General features: G+C 40.3%; 1 protein-coding gene across 2 annotated transcripts in view; it reads left to right on the top strand.

The window, feature by feature from the left end:
- The window catches only part of gpc3 (glypican 3), a 158,293-nt gene that overhangs the window by 124,040 nt on the left and 17,939 nt on the right, over positions 1-16,314 (top strand). For both annotated transcript variants that reach the window (XR_008572878.1, XM_054791896.1), the window contains exon 7: positions 6,757-6,937. Coding sequence is in view for 1 of the 2 variants with exons in the window: in XM_054791896.1 (XP_054647871.1) it covers positions 6,757-6,937 (181 nt within the window). In the remaining variant the exon portion in view is untranslated. The remainder of the gene's footprint in view (positions 1-6,756; positions 6,938-16,314) is intronic.

Raw genomic sequence — 16,314 nt, 5'->3', positions numbered from 1 at the left:
ATACCGGTGATTTTTTTTTTTTTTTTTTTACCCCAAGTAAAACAAATGACAAATACTGGCCATTTAACAACTTAACAACTTTTTCATAGCATATTAGTCATAAACTACTAGGGATATCCGATAATCTTCGGCCCAACATTGGCATAAAAATGTGATCGGTTTTCCCCCTACAAAGAAAGCCAATGTCGAGCTTTTAGCACCATCGTATCAAGTTAATACTAGGGTTCTCACAAGCCTGTGAGGAAGAGGTAACTCTTTATTTAGCAAGCAGCACAACAACAGCGCTCACAATGATATTAAACAATGAAATCGGGGGGGTTACCATTCCACATACTAGTCTTACTCACAGTGTCTTTAAAGAAAAAGCTACAAAAAAATCACACAGCAACATAAATAGGTAGATAACAACAGACAAGACACTACAAATCAAACCTACGTGAGCCCTAAATGTGTAACTTAGCAGCCATTTACAACAACAGTACAGCAAAGCACGCTGGGAAACAGGAAGTGCTGTTGTCAAAACCAAGTTAATGCCTCTTGCTTATACATTCACACATGCACTAATACTGTATACTTGGGAAACAGTTAGGCACCAAAAACAATGTATTTGATCTTCTTGGATGGCTAAGATAAGAACTTTATGGATCGCACACAGTAGTCATTCAATAAACAATACCCCTTTAACTAAAATAAATTGAATTTTTCCAAAAATAACATAAATCAAGGCACAAGAAAGACAAATGTGTTCTTATATAAAATATGTAATACATGAATTATCGACTCAGAGATGGGTGGAGTAGCCAACAAAACAACTGTACTCATTTAAGAGTATTGTTACTTTACAACTGTTTTACTCAAGAAAAAGATTTGTGATGTGACACATACCGGTATCGGTTGATATTAGAATCGGAAATTGAGAGTTGGCTTATCGGTTATCGGCAAAAAAGCCAATATCGGACATCCCTACAAATTGCTGTACTTTATTTTTACCCAATGTAACCGTAATAGTTTAATTGCTACCATTAAGTGACAAAGCTCTTTAAAAATAAAAACATAGTGGAAACTTGTTTAGTGTTCGCCCCAATTAGCATATTTTTCGATTAACATTGAGAATATGTGCCAAAATTTTGCCTCAGTTTGCTTACATTTTCCGGTTAGCATACAGTATGTCACGTATCTTGTTCCACTGAGGCTAACTGTGTTCCTTATGGATTATTATCACAAAACATCCTTGCTAGTTTAATAGCATGCTCATAAATGGAAACAGGAAGCGGATGTCAGCTCCGTCACCCTGTTGATGATGTCATCAGAGGCTGACTCTGTAGTTCTTTGCGAAATAAAACAATTACCCCACAAGTCTCAAAAATGTTAACACAAAACACGTTTTTTTTACTAGTTTTTCCCAATTAAAACAATGTCAACATGCATATAAATGACGACAGACGGGGACAAATGAACAAGCTGATGGACATTTTGTGATTAAAAACACATTAACAACACAGTTGACTCACAGTTTAATAACAATACTACAAGACACATGTTGTACTGTATGCTAAATCCACGCAAACCGAGGCAAAACTTTGGCGTAAATTCTCAACGTTGACCGAAAAACATCTTAACCAGGGTGTACGCCGACCGAGGTTCCACTCGTAAAAGTTAAAATTCTAAAATCAATCAGACATCTGGTGTTTACGATCAAAACTGAAGTTGATAAAAATGTGTATGTACTGTATAAAAAGTAGGTTGCACAGTGAAAAAATTCAGTAATATGTGATTTGTGCGTGAAATATTGGAATCAATACTCCCGTCACTAATATATATCATTTTGCACCTACTGACCACTTCATTAGATGCATCAAACTTTGTGCCTTTACAAAAATATTAATGCTCCCTTTTGGTTGAGGTTCATTCGGGAAAGAGGTGCTAACTAAAAAAAAAAAACAATTAAAAAAATGCCCCGATTTTCCACAATTCCGCATTTTCCGATACATTTTTCCCCATTGAAAATGAATGGGGAGTTTTTCAAAACTTCCATGTTTCTCACATTTCTCAACCGATTCGGATCGCGTCCAAGACAGAATGCTTAGGCGTGAACTCCAGAGCTGTAATTCAGGGTGCATGCAGCAGGGGGCAGAGGGGAAGAAGATATTGAGGAAGCGTTTCCAAGGTTTCCACACAGATTAAATCCCTACATAATTACTGAATAAATGCTCATCTTGTTTCGGATGCTGTACAATTGCAAATAGTTATGATACACTGTTTGACGTGTTGATGTGTAATATGGAAGATTCCTTTGTTGTTTGATCGGCTCCACAAAAAACTGTTATTGCTTTGGCTGCCTGCGTGTTTGAATGATACACAAGCTCCTAGACAAGCATTACAGTAATGCTTGTTTAGAGCCAACATGTGAGTGAACAAGGCTTTAAAGAAGTGTTTCCAAGGTTTACCCACAGGTTATAGATTAATTCCCACATAAATACAGAATAAATGCTCATCTTGTTTTGGAAGCTGTGCAATTGTGTAAATAGTTAAGCTGCACTGTTTGATGTGGTGATGTAGGGTTTGGTAGACTACTGTACTTTGATCCTTCGAACAGCTCCAAAAAACTGTGTTATTGCATTGGCTGCCTGCATGCTTGAATGATACACAAGCTTCTCTCTAGGTGGCAGCGGTCCTCACACTAATCAACAGGGCCCCTGTTCAACCCAGTCAAACAAACTAGCACGCTAACCATTCACATGTTAGCTTTTCTGTATTTTCAAAGATAAAAACGTTCATAGGCTCTTATTGATTTCAGGGTAGATGTTAGCATGCTAGCTGTTAGCATATTAGCATGCTAGCATTGTGCTATTTTAACATGTATAAACTTATATAGACAGTGTTTTCATGTTCAATGTTAACATGCTAACTGTTAGCACGCTAGTGTGCTAACATTAGCGTGTTTTTTGGATATTATCTCACATTAGCGTTTAAGTAATTTTTAAATTAACTTTTTTTTAAAGTTTAAACTTACATAAAGACCAAGCGCTAGCATGCTAGGTGTTAGCTTTTCTGTTTTTTCAAGGATAAACATACATAGACAGTGTTTTCAGGTTAGGTTAGGTTATGTTATGCTAGCTATTACCATGTTAGCATTGTTACTATGCTAACATTAGCATGTTAGCATTTTTGATATTTTCAAATATATAAACTTATATCGACAGTGTTTTTATGTTTAATGTTAACATACTAACAGGAGGCATGTTAGCATTGCTAAAATGCGAATGTAAGCATTCAAGCAATTTTCATGTGTAAATTTACAGAAAGAGTAAGTGCTATTATGCTAGGTGTTAGCATGTTAACAGCTTGCATGGTAGCATTGTTAGCATGTTAAAATTTACATGTTAGCTTTTTTGTTATTTTCAAAGGTTTTACATTTAGTTTTTTAATGTTCAGTGTTAGCATGCTAGCAATACGAGCATGTTAAAATTAGCATATTAGATTTTTTGCTACTTTCAAATGTATACACTTCGTGTTAGGTGCTAGGATGCTAACAATTTACATATTAGCAATGCTAGTATGCTATCATTAGCATGTTAACATTTTAGCCATTTTTTCAGGTATTATCTTAGATTGCCACTTAAGCGCTATCATGCTAGGTGTTAACATGCTAAAAGTTAGCATGGTAACTACAGCATTTCAGTGCGGCGTCAGCTTGTCAGGGCTAGGTGGGGAACATTGTTTTTTTATTTACAACGAATTAGAACGGATTGCGGTGGACTTTGGGGTTTCCACTATACCCCAGTTGATGTGCGCAGTGTTTATGTGATTGCAGTCTTTTTGGTTTTGTGTTTTTTTGGGGGGAATATTTCAGTATTCGGACATTGCTGCGCGTTTACCACCCCTGTCAGCCACCGTAACATTCGACTGAATGTTTACACGTTGAGGTGCGCATGCTGACAGGTCGTCACTTTGACAAGGTGCTGTTCACACAAACTCTGAAGCGCTGTTACGTTCGCTGTTCTCATAATGTTTTTTTTTAAACATATCTTGAACAACTTCTTCATCGTGCTGCTGTGCAAGTGTTTGTTTGCCCATGCGATGGGCAACAAGGCCCCCTTCACAAAGTCCACACTGGTCGCTAAGGACTACGAGAAGGAATTTGTGGAACTCTATGGAGGACTCTGGCCTAGGTGGGCAAACACAGTTGCCTCTTAAAGAAGACGCTTCAGTCCATTAAACTCCCACTCGTCGCTGAGAAAAGGAGTTCCTAGCGGTGTATTTTAACGTGACACCTGTTCTCCATATAAAAAGCCTAAATCTTTGTATGTATCATTATTTATCAACGTGCCTACAGGCGTGTTGGTCCATTGTCATGTGTACATAGCAGAAACGAATGGAGGTTTGTTGGGTGGTCAAGCTGTGAACAAGCTGATGTGTTCCTTTGGCCTAAACGTTCAAGTTTATATCACTTGTAAAACCAAGATTGACTGCTTTGTATAGACGGGGAAGGGATCAGGCTTGTTTATCGTCGGACTGACGTCATTTTGTGATTAGAGCTGGGTTTTATACCGCTGTTTCTCTTTCTTGCTCACACACAAAGTCCAATCCCAGCTGACTGGAGACAAAGCCCATATGAAGTCAATTTTCTCCTTTAGAAAGCCCAAAACAAGTAAAACAACAACACACCGTGCCTGCTGACGTATGCAGATAGGAAGGAAGTGGATGAAAACCATGCGAGGAGGCACAGCAGTGAGATGAAAAGGAAGCCGGTTGGAATTTACCACATCTGCTAGCTTGGCAGGGCTTTCAATCACGTGCGATGCTACGGAGGCTGCAAGACGGGCAGTGAGTGACAGGCCAGGTCATCTCTGAACGCACTTTTTTCACCACAAGACCGAACTTTGACCCTCTCATTCCTCTCTTGGTAATGCATCGTACGAATGCTTCCTTTCACCGTTTAAATAGCTCAACTACACATTGATTGGACACGTCTGCTGGTGATGGGAAACTCGATTTTACTGATTCGAGATCTCATGAGTCACTCACTGAAATTCGCGCATGAAACTCGCACACGCGCAACAAAATCGCACCAGTGAGTCAGTGAAACTCGAATCTTAGTCAAGTACACGCGAGTCGAACTCGAGTCTTCCTTGAGCACCCGCGACTCTATGAAACTCGAGTCTTTATCAACCTGTGAGTCAGTGATTCTCAAGACTTTGTCGAGTATCCGTGAGTCAGTGGAACTCAAGTCTTTGTCGAGTATCCGTGAGTCAGTGGAAGTCAAGTCTTTGTCGACTCTACATGAGTCAGTGAAACTTGAGTCTTTATCAAACCGGTGAGTCAGTGGAACTTGCGGGCTGTGGGAGTGAATCGTTCGTTTTGTCAGGTCTGTGATAGAGTTCAGGTAGGAAGCGGGAAGAAAAGTTGATTTGAGGCAAGGACCAGATCTGTTGCTTGTTCCGAGGGGTGGCGGTTCTAATACAGTTCTACAAACAGTTTGAGTAAGTAAGTAAATAATAGAGTAATCAGTGACATGTTAACCGGCCTTCTTTTTTAATATAGCTAGCGGTAGCAGGGTGAGTAAGTCGAGATGAGTAACCGTGAGTCACGATTCAGTAAAAAAAACTTGTGAGTTTTAAAAGGCTTGTTCACGACTTGCACATCTTGCTTTTATTTCTAAGTTGATCACTAGTGAAACAATTCTGGTATGTTCTGCATAACACATTAGGTTAGGACAGACGTGTCCAAAGTGTGGCCCCGGGGGCCGTTTTCGACCCCTCAGTTTATTTTTTTTTAATTGGCCCGTGTAAAGTAACCTTAAATGTGAATTTACCCTTTTCATCCATCATTTATATGCATTTAGAATTGTTTTACGCATGTAAAACTAAAATTGTAAATCTATAAAAATGTGTTTTGTGTTAATATTTTTGAGATGATGACATCATAGACGGGCGACGGTGCTGACTTCCGGTTCCTGTTTCCATGTGGTAGCAAGCTAAAAGGATGCTAACAAAGACGTCCATCCATCCATCCATTTTCTATGCCGCTTCTCCTCATTAGGGTCGCCGGGGTATGCTGGAGCCTATCCCAGCTGACTTCACCCTGGACTGGTCGCCAGCCAATCACAGGGCACATATAGACAAACAACCATTCACACTCACATTCATACCTATGGACAATTTAGAGTTGTCAATTAACCTCACAATCCCTGTTCATCCCAATCGTGTTTGACGTAGATGAGGTCCGGGTTCTTAAGTTCTTCCAAACATGCCTTTATGGACCTTGCTATGAGACACAGTCATTTTGGAAGAGACTTGTTTTTCCCCACAAAGTTAAAAGCATCGAATAAATGAAAACTTAATATTAAGAAGGAACCCTTTATTGATGAATTGTGTTATGTGTCTCTTTTCTTTTGTCCATCTTGAGCCCTGAATGTCCAATGGAGACGCGTGTTATGTAATGTTATTTTATCCCTGTTGCCCAAAGACAACCAAACAAGGCAATGTTTGCTCGTAAAGGCTAAATATGTCTTCCCCTCTCTTTCTTTTTCGACTAGTAAATTATACGAAGCGGCCACAGACCTCGGAATTAATCACATTGGGGTAAAAATAACAACAGATGATAACAAAACAATATTCATGGCTTGTGATTATAACATTGGCTTTTATTTTACTTTGGATGAATCACACAGCACAGCACAGCATCAAATCACATATTTTCATGTCTTACATGCCCATGTCGTGCAATCTTTATGACTTCCTGTTTCTCCCACAGTTGCTGCGGCTCGTGGCGGTATCGGAGAAGCACTGGAGGGCCCGGACGCGCACAGGTGGTGTGGATGGCGAAGAAGGCGAAGAGGGATTTGAGAGTGGCGACTGTGATGATGAGGACGAATGCACCGGTGTCTCCGGCCTTGGACCGCCGCCACGACGCAAACGGTTACGCGTCTTTGCAGGTTAGGCGCATACGCGCATTAAATCATGACCCTTTTTAACTGCACAGTGCCTACCACTGCTGTATTCTCTATCGATGCCTTCCACTGGCAAAACAAAGTACTATCAGGTACATGTTTACACCTGCACAATTCAACCAGTCCGAAAAGGAGTAGGAAGAGGCAGATCCTACTTAATAGTCAAAGGATAAAACAATAATAGTCAAATTAATAGTTTGTAGATCGCTTATTCCACAATAAAATACATTAAAATGAAAAAATTAACTCATCAATAAATAATAATTTCATAAGCGAGTCAAAGTTTTGGTCATAGAACAAAGATAGGATATCGAGGATAAATAGGAAGTAGATGAGTAAAACAGACATAAAACTCCATTATTTAATGAATAGATAAATACAAGGTATGTACTGTAACAGATAAAACATGAACATTGCATTTTTGGAAACTTAAAATCAGATTAACCACCCTTAATATTATTTTTCTATGGGAACAGGTTTTAAAAAATGTGACTCTGTGACATAGAGTCATATTTTTACACATAGAGTCTGTGTGTATGGTGAATTGTAAGCTTAGCGATGTACAGTCGAACCTTCGTTAGTGTCATTCATTTGTTCCAGAAGGACCAACTCTAACCGAAATGGATGCTAGTCGAATACGTTTTTCCCATAAGAATGATTATTGACGTGACTGTTCTCAAAGACGTTCCCAAAGACAATGTGGCAGCGAGATCGACACGTTCGTCTTCAGCAGCATTTTGAGAAAGAAGGTGAGAAACACTGTCGAGGAAGGCGGTGTTGAAGGAGGAAGGTGTTTATCTCACTGCCACATTGTGTCACGTCTTCATTGAAGGTAAAAGTAACCTTAAATGTTCATTTATCCCTTTTATTCCTCATTTATATTCTTTTGCAACTGTTTTATGCATGTAAAACGATAATTGTAAAACTATAAAATTGCTGATGACATCATAGACTGGCAACATGGCAACACTGACTTCCAGTTTTGGTTGCCATTTTGTTGGCAAGCAAAGGATGCTAACAAAGACATTTATGATAAAAACACGTTAAGAACACAGCAGTGCTCACACAGTGTATTAATAACACAACAAGGCGAGCGTCATATTGTACACTAACCGGAAAATATATGCAAACCATGGCAAAAATGTTGTAGAAGCTTAAAAAAAAAAAAAAGGCAGATTTTTTAAGATGACTGGACACATCCTGGTGTGTGGAAACATATCAAACAGCTGTATTTTAACACCAAAACTTCATTTTTCATTTAAAATAGACCGAAAATCATATGTGTGTATTTAGTTAGTCGGTGGCTGACACAGCAGCTACAATCTCAAAGCGATACATAATTAGTGTCCTAATTAAACAACACTTCTGTCTAAAATACCACAATTATCAATGCACACAGGTACAGTATCATATCATTATAGTTGCACATTACTAGGCGGAAGCGTACTAGGAAGTTTTTCTTAACAAAAAGTGTCCGGTATCATTCAGTTTTAACTGCGTCACAACCTCAACTTAAATAATTATTGTTCAATTTAAAGGTAGTGTATTAAGTTAAGTTGCACCTGACCAGCCAAACTATAACAAAAAGTGCGGCTTATAACTTGTGTTCACCTCGCTGCAGGTTTTGAGTCCAGACTGTCATACGGTATATAAGTTTCACTTTTGTCTCTCAAGGCAACTATGGTGTATTGAAGGACTGCCTAACAAAGTGCGAAATTTCAGCGCTCTCGAAAAGACATTATCAGTGAAGCACAAAGACATTGTGGGCTTTTTTTAACAGTGGAAAATGTATTCTATATTTTAACAGTATTATCGCATATTTATCAATTCTTATCGACTATAATAAATGTTTTTATTTTTGGAGGAAAAAGAATGTACCCTTTTTTTTTTTTTACCAAAAATCCGAAAATTTGCAGGGCTGTGAATGCTGAATTGCGAATGTGCGGGGATCCACTGCATCCCTAACTTTCTGTGAGTAGTGTATTTGTTTGTAGTATATTGCGGTGACTATTAGCACTGTTTTCTGTAGACCGGTAAGTGTACCACCAGGTTTCCACAGCAGTGAGTCAGAGCACACATGCAGAGGTGTTTACATGACTAGTGTACATCTTGACACCACGGTGACACTATGAGGCGATAGACGCAAGACTTCCTCAGGTAGCCGCCTCGACTCAACCTCTTGACCTCGCGGCTGTCAGTTAAAATGGTCAGACAGGCTATCCTTAGGCCAAACAAAGACCAACTGAGGCTACAAACTGTTCGGAGAAAAGAAACTAAACAGAGAAAGAGGGAGAAAACAGTCGGGGAGCAGGAACAAGGGAGCTGGATACGCCGCCACAAAGCCAGTGCAGCTGAGCAAACACTGCCGAGGGAGTAGTCCTCCTGTTGGGGATGTTGTGGCAGAGATTTGGATTTTCTGTGCGGGGAGTGAGAGTAAGAAGCCAAGGTTAACGCAAGAATCCTGCAGGGCCATCACTTCCAGCAGGCTCGGCCGTGAGATCCTCATGCCCTCACTTCTTGGCTCGTGTTAGCCCAGAAGTAGCAGTCTCGCCTCAGACACTTCACACTGTCTCTTATTTCTTTACAAGCTGTTAAAGTGGGACATTAAGGCCCTTTGTGTAATCAAAGCTCCATCTAAAATGCCCTTACTGTACTGGTTGGTGACTGTCCTCAGGCTTGCTTGCATCAGAGCCTGTAATGTTTGCAGACCTTGGAGAGTCCCCGCTTATAGGTAGACACACAGATAACAGCTGATAGCCTGCAATGACCCAGCAAAACGCTGACCTAGCATAGCCTGCCGGACCTGTTTTGGTCGACCTCGGGACTGTTGGACTGAGGTTCAAAGGTCAACCCACAGAGCATGAGGCCTAATGGGCTGGCTGTCTGAGCTCTGGGAGGCTGAGATGGACGAGTCAGATCTGGTTTCACAAAGGAGGAGCACAGCAGCTACGGTAGAGCACATCACACGCACAAACAAACATGGAAAGGTGACAGAAGCCACAACAATAAGGTGGCGAAAGGACAGACGTGGGGCTGAGACCCCCACATAGCTTGGCTGTCAAACTCCAAATGCACAGAGGATGTTCTCAAACGTGCGTAATGATTGATCTGTCCTCACTGGCTCTCAACGCAGATGCCATAACTGACTGATTACCTTGCTACACACATGCACACACACACACACACACACACACACACACTGTCTTCCCCTACTGACCAATCATTGGTCTTGGCTTACATTCCCCAGAACATTCCAGGCCAGGAGAGCTATTCCAGGAGAGGCACAACCCACTCACCCCACCAGCCCCCCCACAACACTTTCCACATTCCTTACTGTGACCTCTGATGATGCACTTCTGCAGAATTGTAAAATAGAGTCAGGACATAACTGTATTGCTGGAATAGAGATTTTTGAAAATACAGTGGAACCTTGGTTAGCGTACGCCCCGGTTAGCATGTTTTTCCATTGTATGCCAAAATGTTGCCTCAGTGTGTGTACGTTTGCCGGTTTGTGTTATTAATACACTGCAATGTATTTTATCGTAAGACTTTCTTGTTAGCAGCCTATTAGCTTGCTAAGACTTGTAAACAGGAACCAGAAGTCAGCTCCGTCGCCCGTCTATGATGTCGTCAATGCTTGGCTCTGTAGTTCTTTGCCAACACAGTTAAGCCACAAGTCTCTGCTTTTCTTTTGACCATGGCTGCAAAATAACCCACAATGGAGCCAAAGAAAGTTATAAGTGCCAGCATTTGGTAAAGAGGGTGAAAAACACTGAATTCAAGAAATATCTCATAGCAAAACACGTAGGCGATGTCTGTGTTGCTCTCGCTGTCACATTGCCGTCTTTGACAACAATCACATCTTCAATTAAGATAAAAGTAAAGTTAAAAGTTAATTTATCCTCTTCATTCATCATTTCTATGCATTTCCAAGTGTTTTCTGCATGGAAAACTAGAATTTTGGGGCTTTTGGCTTTCTGGAATGGATTAATTGGATTTGCATTATTTTTATGGGAAAACTTGATTAGTTTAGAGTACATTCCGGCGTTCCGCTATTAAATCTTCTGGACCATTTTTGACAAAAACCGAATCATGCGAAAACTGGTACAAAAATTGAGGTTTGACTGTATTTTTTAACTCCATCGTTATTAACAAAAAAAATAGCTTTAGGCCACATTTTGGACACCCCTGCACAAACACGGTTTTGTGTCAAATCAATTTTCCATTATTCAGCTGTAACACTATGCACACATTGTTGTCATATTAGTTAATAAATCCAGCTAAAATATATTTAGAATTGTAAGATAATTCAGTGAATGGCATCTTATGCTCACTGTGAGGGCTCACCTATGTTCTTATGCTTTCATGCACACCTGGCTTCAAACTGTAAGGCTTCCATGACAAAGCCTCTCTTTATTCTTTCACCTGCACACCTTATTTTTTTGCTGAGAGAGCAAAAAAAACATAGCTCGCTACTCAAGTCAACGTAATAGCAAGTTAACACCAAGCCAACTGTTAAGACAAAATAATAATAGAATATTAGAGCCACAATGAAAGTAACAATAAATACTGACAGGAGAATAGGGTTGAACTATTTCAGGAATAAAGTCATAATATTATGTGAAGTTAGTGGTTAGCATGTTGGCCACACAGTCAGGAGATCGGGAAGATGTGGGTTCGAATCTCTGTTGGGCATCTCTGTGTGGAGTTTGCATGTTCTCCCCGTGCGGGTTCTCCGGTTTCCTCCCACATTCCCAAAAACAGGCATGTTAGGTTAATTGGTGACTCTAAATTGTCCATAGGTATGAATGTGAGTGCGAATGGTTGTTTGTCTGTATGTGCCCTGTGATTGGCTGGAGACCAGTCCAGGGTGTACCCCGCCTCTCGCCCGAAGTCAGCTGGGATAGGCTCCAGCATGCTGGAGGGATGGAAAACAGTTAAGTTATAAGTGCAATATGTCTGCGTGTCAACTTAGTCGAGGGGTGCCCAAACTTTTTCTACCGAGGGCTACATTAAGAAAAATGTAAGGATGTGAGGGCAACTTTGATATCCATCCATCTATTTTCTATGCCGCCTATCCTCACTAGGGTCGCAGGGGTATGCTGGAGCCTATCCCAGCAACTTCTGGCGAGAGGCAGGGTACACCGTGGACTGGTTGTCGGCCAATCACAGGGCACATATAGAGTGCAGTTAAAAATATGCTAAGCTTTTCAATACATTGAATATATTTCAGTAATTATTATTGTTAATGTTATCTTGTTCAAACATTCACTATTTCATCTTTTTCTCCTTTCAATGTGGCCTAAACCTCCTTCATAATGTTTCAAATGTAATTTTATGTACAATGGATCACACTCGCCATTCAGCATTTGTTCGCAAATTTTTGTGAATTTTTATTTTATGTTTATATTTTATATTTCAACACATCTCATTCACCTTGCATTGATTATGACTTTATGCTTCACCGATAATATTTTTTCATCAAGCGTTCAGATTTCACACTTTGATTGGTGGTCCTTGAACGGACGATAGTTGCTGTGCGACGCAAAAGTGAAAGTCACACATATATATATATATATATATATATATATATATATATATATAGATATAGATATAGATATAGATATAGATAGATATATATATATAAAACTTCAACAAAGTGACGCCAATTCCATCTTTTCATCGATCGTCTTACATTGTCATTAATTAGCGGTGAGTATGTGTACATTTTATACTTTAAATGTGTTTAGTAATTATCTGAGGCCTATTGAAGATAATGTCAATGTCAAGCTAGCAGGACAGAGAAGAGGAGCGAGTCGTATGTTAAAAATAGACATTTTTATGGGTGTATCAATTACTCGCACATTTCCGGCATTTGGTGGTGGTGACTCCCAGCAAACAGTGGAGATCTACTGTATAAAATATTCCCCGGGGACCAAAAAAAAATTGAGCTGTGGGTCGCACTCTCACGCAAAATGATAATTTAATGATATTACCCCATGAATAGATGGTATAATAGTCACTATTAGATTTGATTGTAGTATTCTGTGTTTCAATGCAGAATATGTTAGTTTTACGAGTCTTACTGTTACAGACTAAATAACTTGCTTAAACTCAATGTTTTAAATGCACTGCAATGCCTAAAAGCCAAGCAGGTCAAAGCAGTAGCTTTTCTTTTGTCATGGCGGAAAGGCTGTGTGCAGTAACTCATGGTGCTCAGCAGGAGCCGTGTGAATGGACCTCTTGTAATCATCATGTCCTCAGTTGGTTGGTCACTTTAACTAGAACCCAAAGAAAAGCTGTTCTTTTGGAGCGTTTTATCAGCACAGCAGGACACCAAAAAAAGCAAAGTGGAAATATTCCTGAAATGTCAAACATGGAACGGACGCTGAGAGTTTGGGCTGGGCTCAGTTTTCAGCCTGCAACAAAGGGGTGAGTAAAAGAAAGAGGAAGGTGATGAAAGAATGCGGGGGGGGGGGGGGAGAACGAGACAAAACCACCTTTGATAACTCTAATGGTTGATACACTAGGAAACCTAAACATTCTTTCGTCTGGATGTGGGTCGAATTAACACCCATACATGTTAGTGGTGCAAGAACCTGGCATGTTAATTAGCTGCAGCTGTGACCCCTGACCCTCAGCACCTGATAGGTGAGTCACACGGCGCCGCTCGTCCACCGTAGTGTTTACCACGTTTTCATCAAAGCAGCCATAATCCAGACACTGTTGATATTAGCTCTGGCGGCTCAGGAGACATCCACGATGTTTGCTGTGTGCTTTAAGAGCCATGTCGGTTCATAGAGCTGACTGCACACATTTTTGTGTTGCCGGGTACTGTTTCTTCCACGTGTGGTTACCGGGTAAATGGCCCCACGTGCCACAGGTTAGCATGAACAGGAGGGGATGCATCAGACAAAACTGTTATATAAGGAAAGGAGGGACTCAGCATTGACAGCATTTTAACCACTGTTAAAAACCCCACAATTTTTACACGTTTATGTTTTTAGGCTTCATAGATAATGTTTTTTTCATCAAACATTGAGATTTCGCATTTTTTTGCCAGTCTTTGAACACACCGTAGTTGTGTGCTGAGATGCAAAATTGAGTTTGGCTACGGAAGTACTAGCTCGCGACAAGGTTTTCTCCGATTCCATCTTTTCATGGATCATCTTGTGTTATCATTACCTATACCAGGGGTCATCAACCTGCTGTGCCGGGGCCACATGCGGCTTTTTCATCCTTCTGCTGTGGCTCCAGCTGGTTTGTGCTTCTGTGTAGTCACTGTCATGAGCCCGTCAAAGTTCTGCGTCAGAGTTGAGCATGAGCAGTGTTTTCTGGTGAGTCAACTCAGTGAGAGACCATACACAGTAATCCCTCATTTATCGTGGTTAACTGGTTCCAGACACAGATAAGTGAATCTCCGCGAAGTAGCCAACTTTATTTTTTTACAATTATTATACGTATATGTTTTAAGGCTGTAAAACCCCTCACAATACACATTATGAAATTTCTCAGACAGGCATTAACATTTGCTCACATTTCTCTCTTGTTTAAACACTCAAAGTTCAAATTTCGTTGGAATTTTAATGATCAATCTACTAGGTTGGACACAAGAAATTATTAAGTGACTCACGCGTATTCACTCCTCTGACCGTGCCTCGTCCTGGCGCCTTTCGGCTCTAGCGTTTTTGTATCCTTGTTAAACATATTGCTCCTGCCGTCGTCCTTCTCCTCATCCTACTCCTTGAACCAAAGAGTCATTTAACCGGTTAGCTTGGAAGGAGATTGATTAACAGTAGTGTACAGCCAATCAGGACGCATAACCCAATGGGCGAGTTCTCCCTTAGCCAATCAGGACTGCTGTGGCTCTATATTTAGCTGGCTATTGTCTACTGTTGGTTCCTAATATGCTCGTACAGACACTAAACACATACTGAGACAAGGTGGAGCTGCACTGTCTTCAACTCTCACATGAGTACACAACACCCTCTACTGGTAGCAGTAGTAAATACAATAATAGACACATAGTACAGAGTACCAATAGATGGCTCTAATACACCACAAGGACGCAGAACGCAGTGCGCGTTCATACTCTTTTAAAAAAAAATATACGCAAAATTGCACTTTAAAAAATCAGTGAAATGGTGAATCCGTGGAAGGTGAACCGCAATGTAGCGAGGGAACAGTGTACAGTGAGGGAGCAATAATCAAGCAGCGATTTGCGCGGGACGCCTGTATTGGCTGTCATAAAAGTCGCTAGACGTCTCTAAATAATTGCATAATTGGCCATTTCCTGTGTGTATACGACTTGTTCAGAGGGCGTACAGCCCGTCTTCATTAACACCTTCCCCTCTGATTTCGGATCCACATTTGCATCATATGGGAGTGTTGTAACACATCGATTAGTTCCAGTTCCAATCAGCGGTGAACTGGGACAAGGGAACACATTTACTGTGCCGAATTGCCTGATTGATGTGCATACAGACACGTAAACCTTTAATAACACTACTTAACAAAATCACTTTATATTCTGGAGCCTTGAATAAATAAATGAGAATGATATCATTTCTGGGTGGGCTCAATGGGCTGCTGGGCTCTCTGTTGAGAAGAAATCTGGACATTAAAAGTAGAGGAATAGTGTGGAATAGGTTTGAACAAGATGATGTGCCCAAAAATGAGTCTGCATGCAATCAGAACTTTGACTAGTTGGCTAAAGTATGGAAAACTATAATATAACCACCTGAAAAATGGACAAACAATTTGACTTCAGAGCAGACATTACAGCTTGAGTTCATTTGTAGTCGTGTGTCTTTACGAACAGCCAATCGGATCCTCCGGCTAAGGGCCAGTGAAATTTTGGACTTTTTTGTTCCATAACCCTCAGGATCTTTGAAGATGTTTCAGAAGTTTAGATCAGCTGATGAACAGCCTATTTCACTTTAATGGTTGTTTGCAATAAATTGCTTACTCAAAACATATTTGTCTCACTCCCACTACTTTATTTTGCAGGTTGAAGCTCTACTTAGAACCTCTTTAAACTCCCAACAGTGTAAAATGCTAAATTATTGCAATTTTTCAACTGGTCTTACAATTTTGATCAGGATCACTTGATCAAGCTTTTTCTAACATTCCACACTACAAAATACAGTAAGTAATAAAAGTATGTATGAGCTGTGCTCATACTAGATCGGATTGATATCAGTTTCGGCCGATTCTCGAGGCTGCAATATCGGTATCTTATCGGAAGTGAAAAAGTTGCATCAGTACACCCCAATCATCAATCTACATGAAGAGTAGAAGGATGAAGATCCCGTCAGAGGGGACGATGTTGTGACTACGCAGAAGCATAATCCAGGTTTAAC

This window comes from Dunckerocampus dactyliophorus, chromosome 11 (genome assembly GCF_027744805.1).
Source record: "Dunckerocampus dactyliophorus isolate RoL2022-P2 chromosome 11, RoL_Ddac_1.1, whole genome shotgun sequence".
Classification (NCBI taxonomy): Eukaryota; Metazoa; Chordata; class Actinopteri; order Syngnathiformes; family Syngnathidae; genus Dunckerocampus; species Dunckerocampus dactyliophorus.
This window is presented reverse-complemented; position numbering and strand designations above follow the sequence as displayed.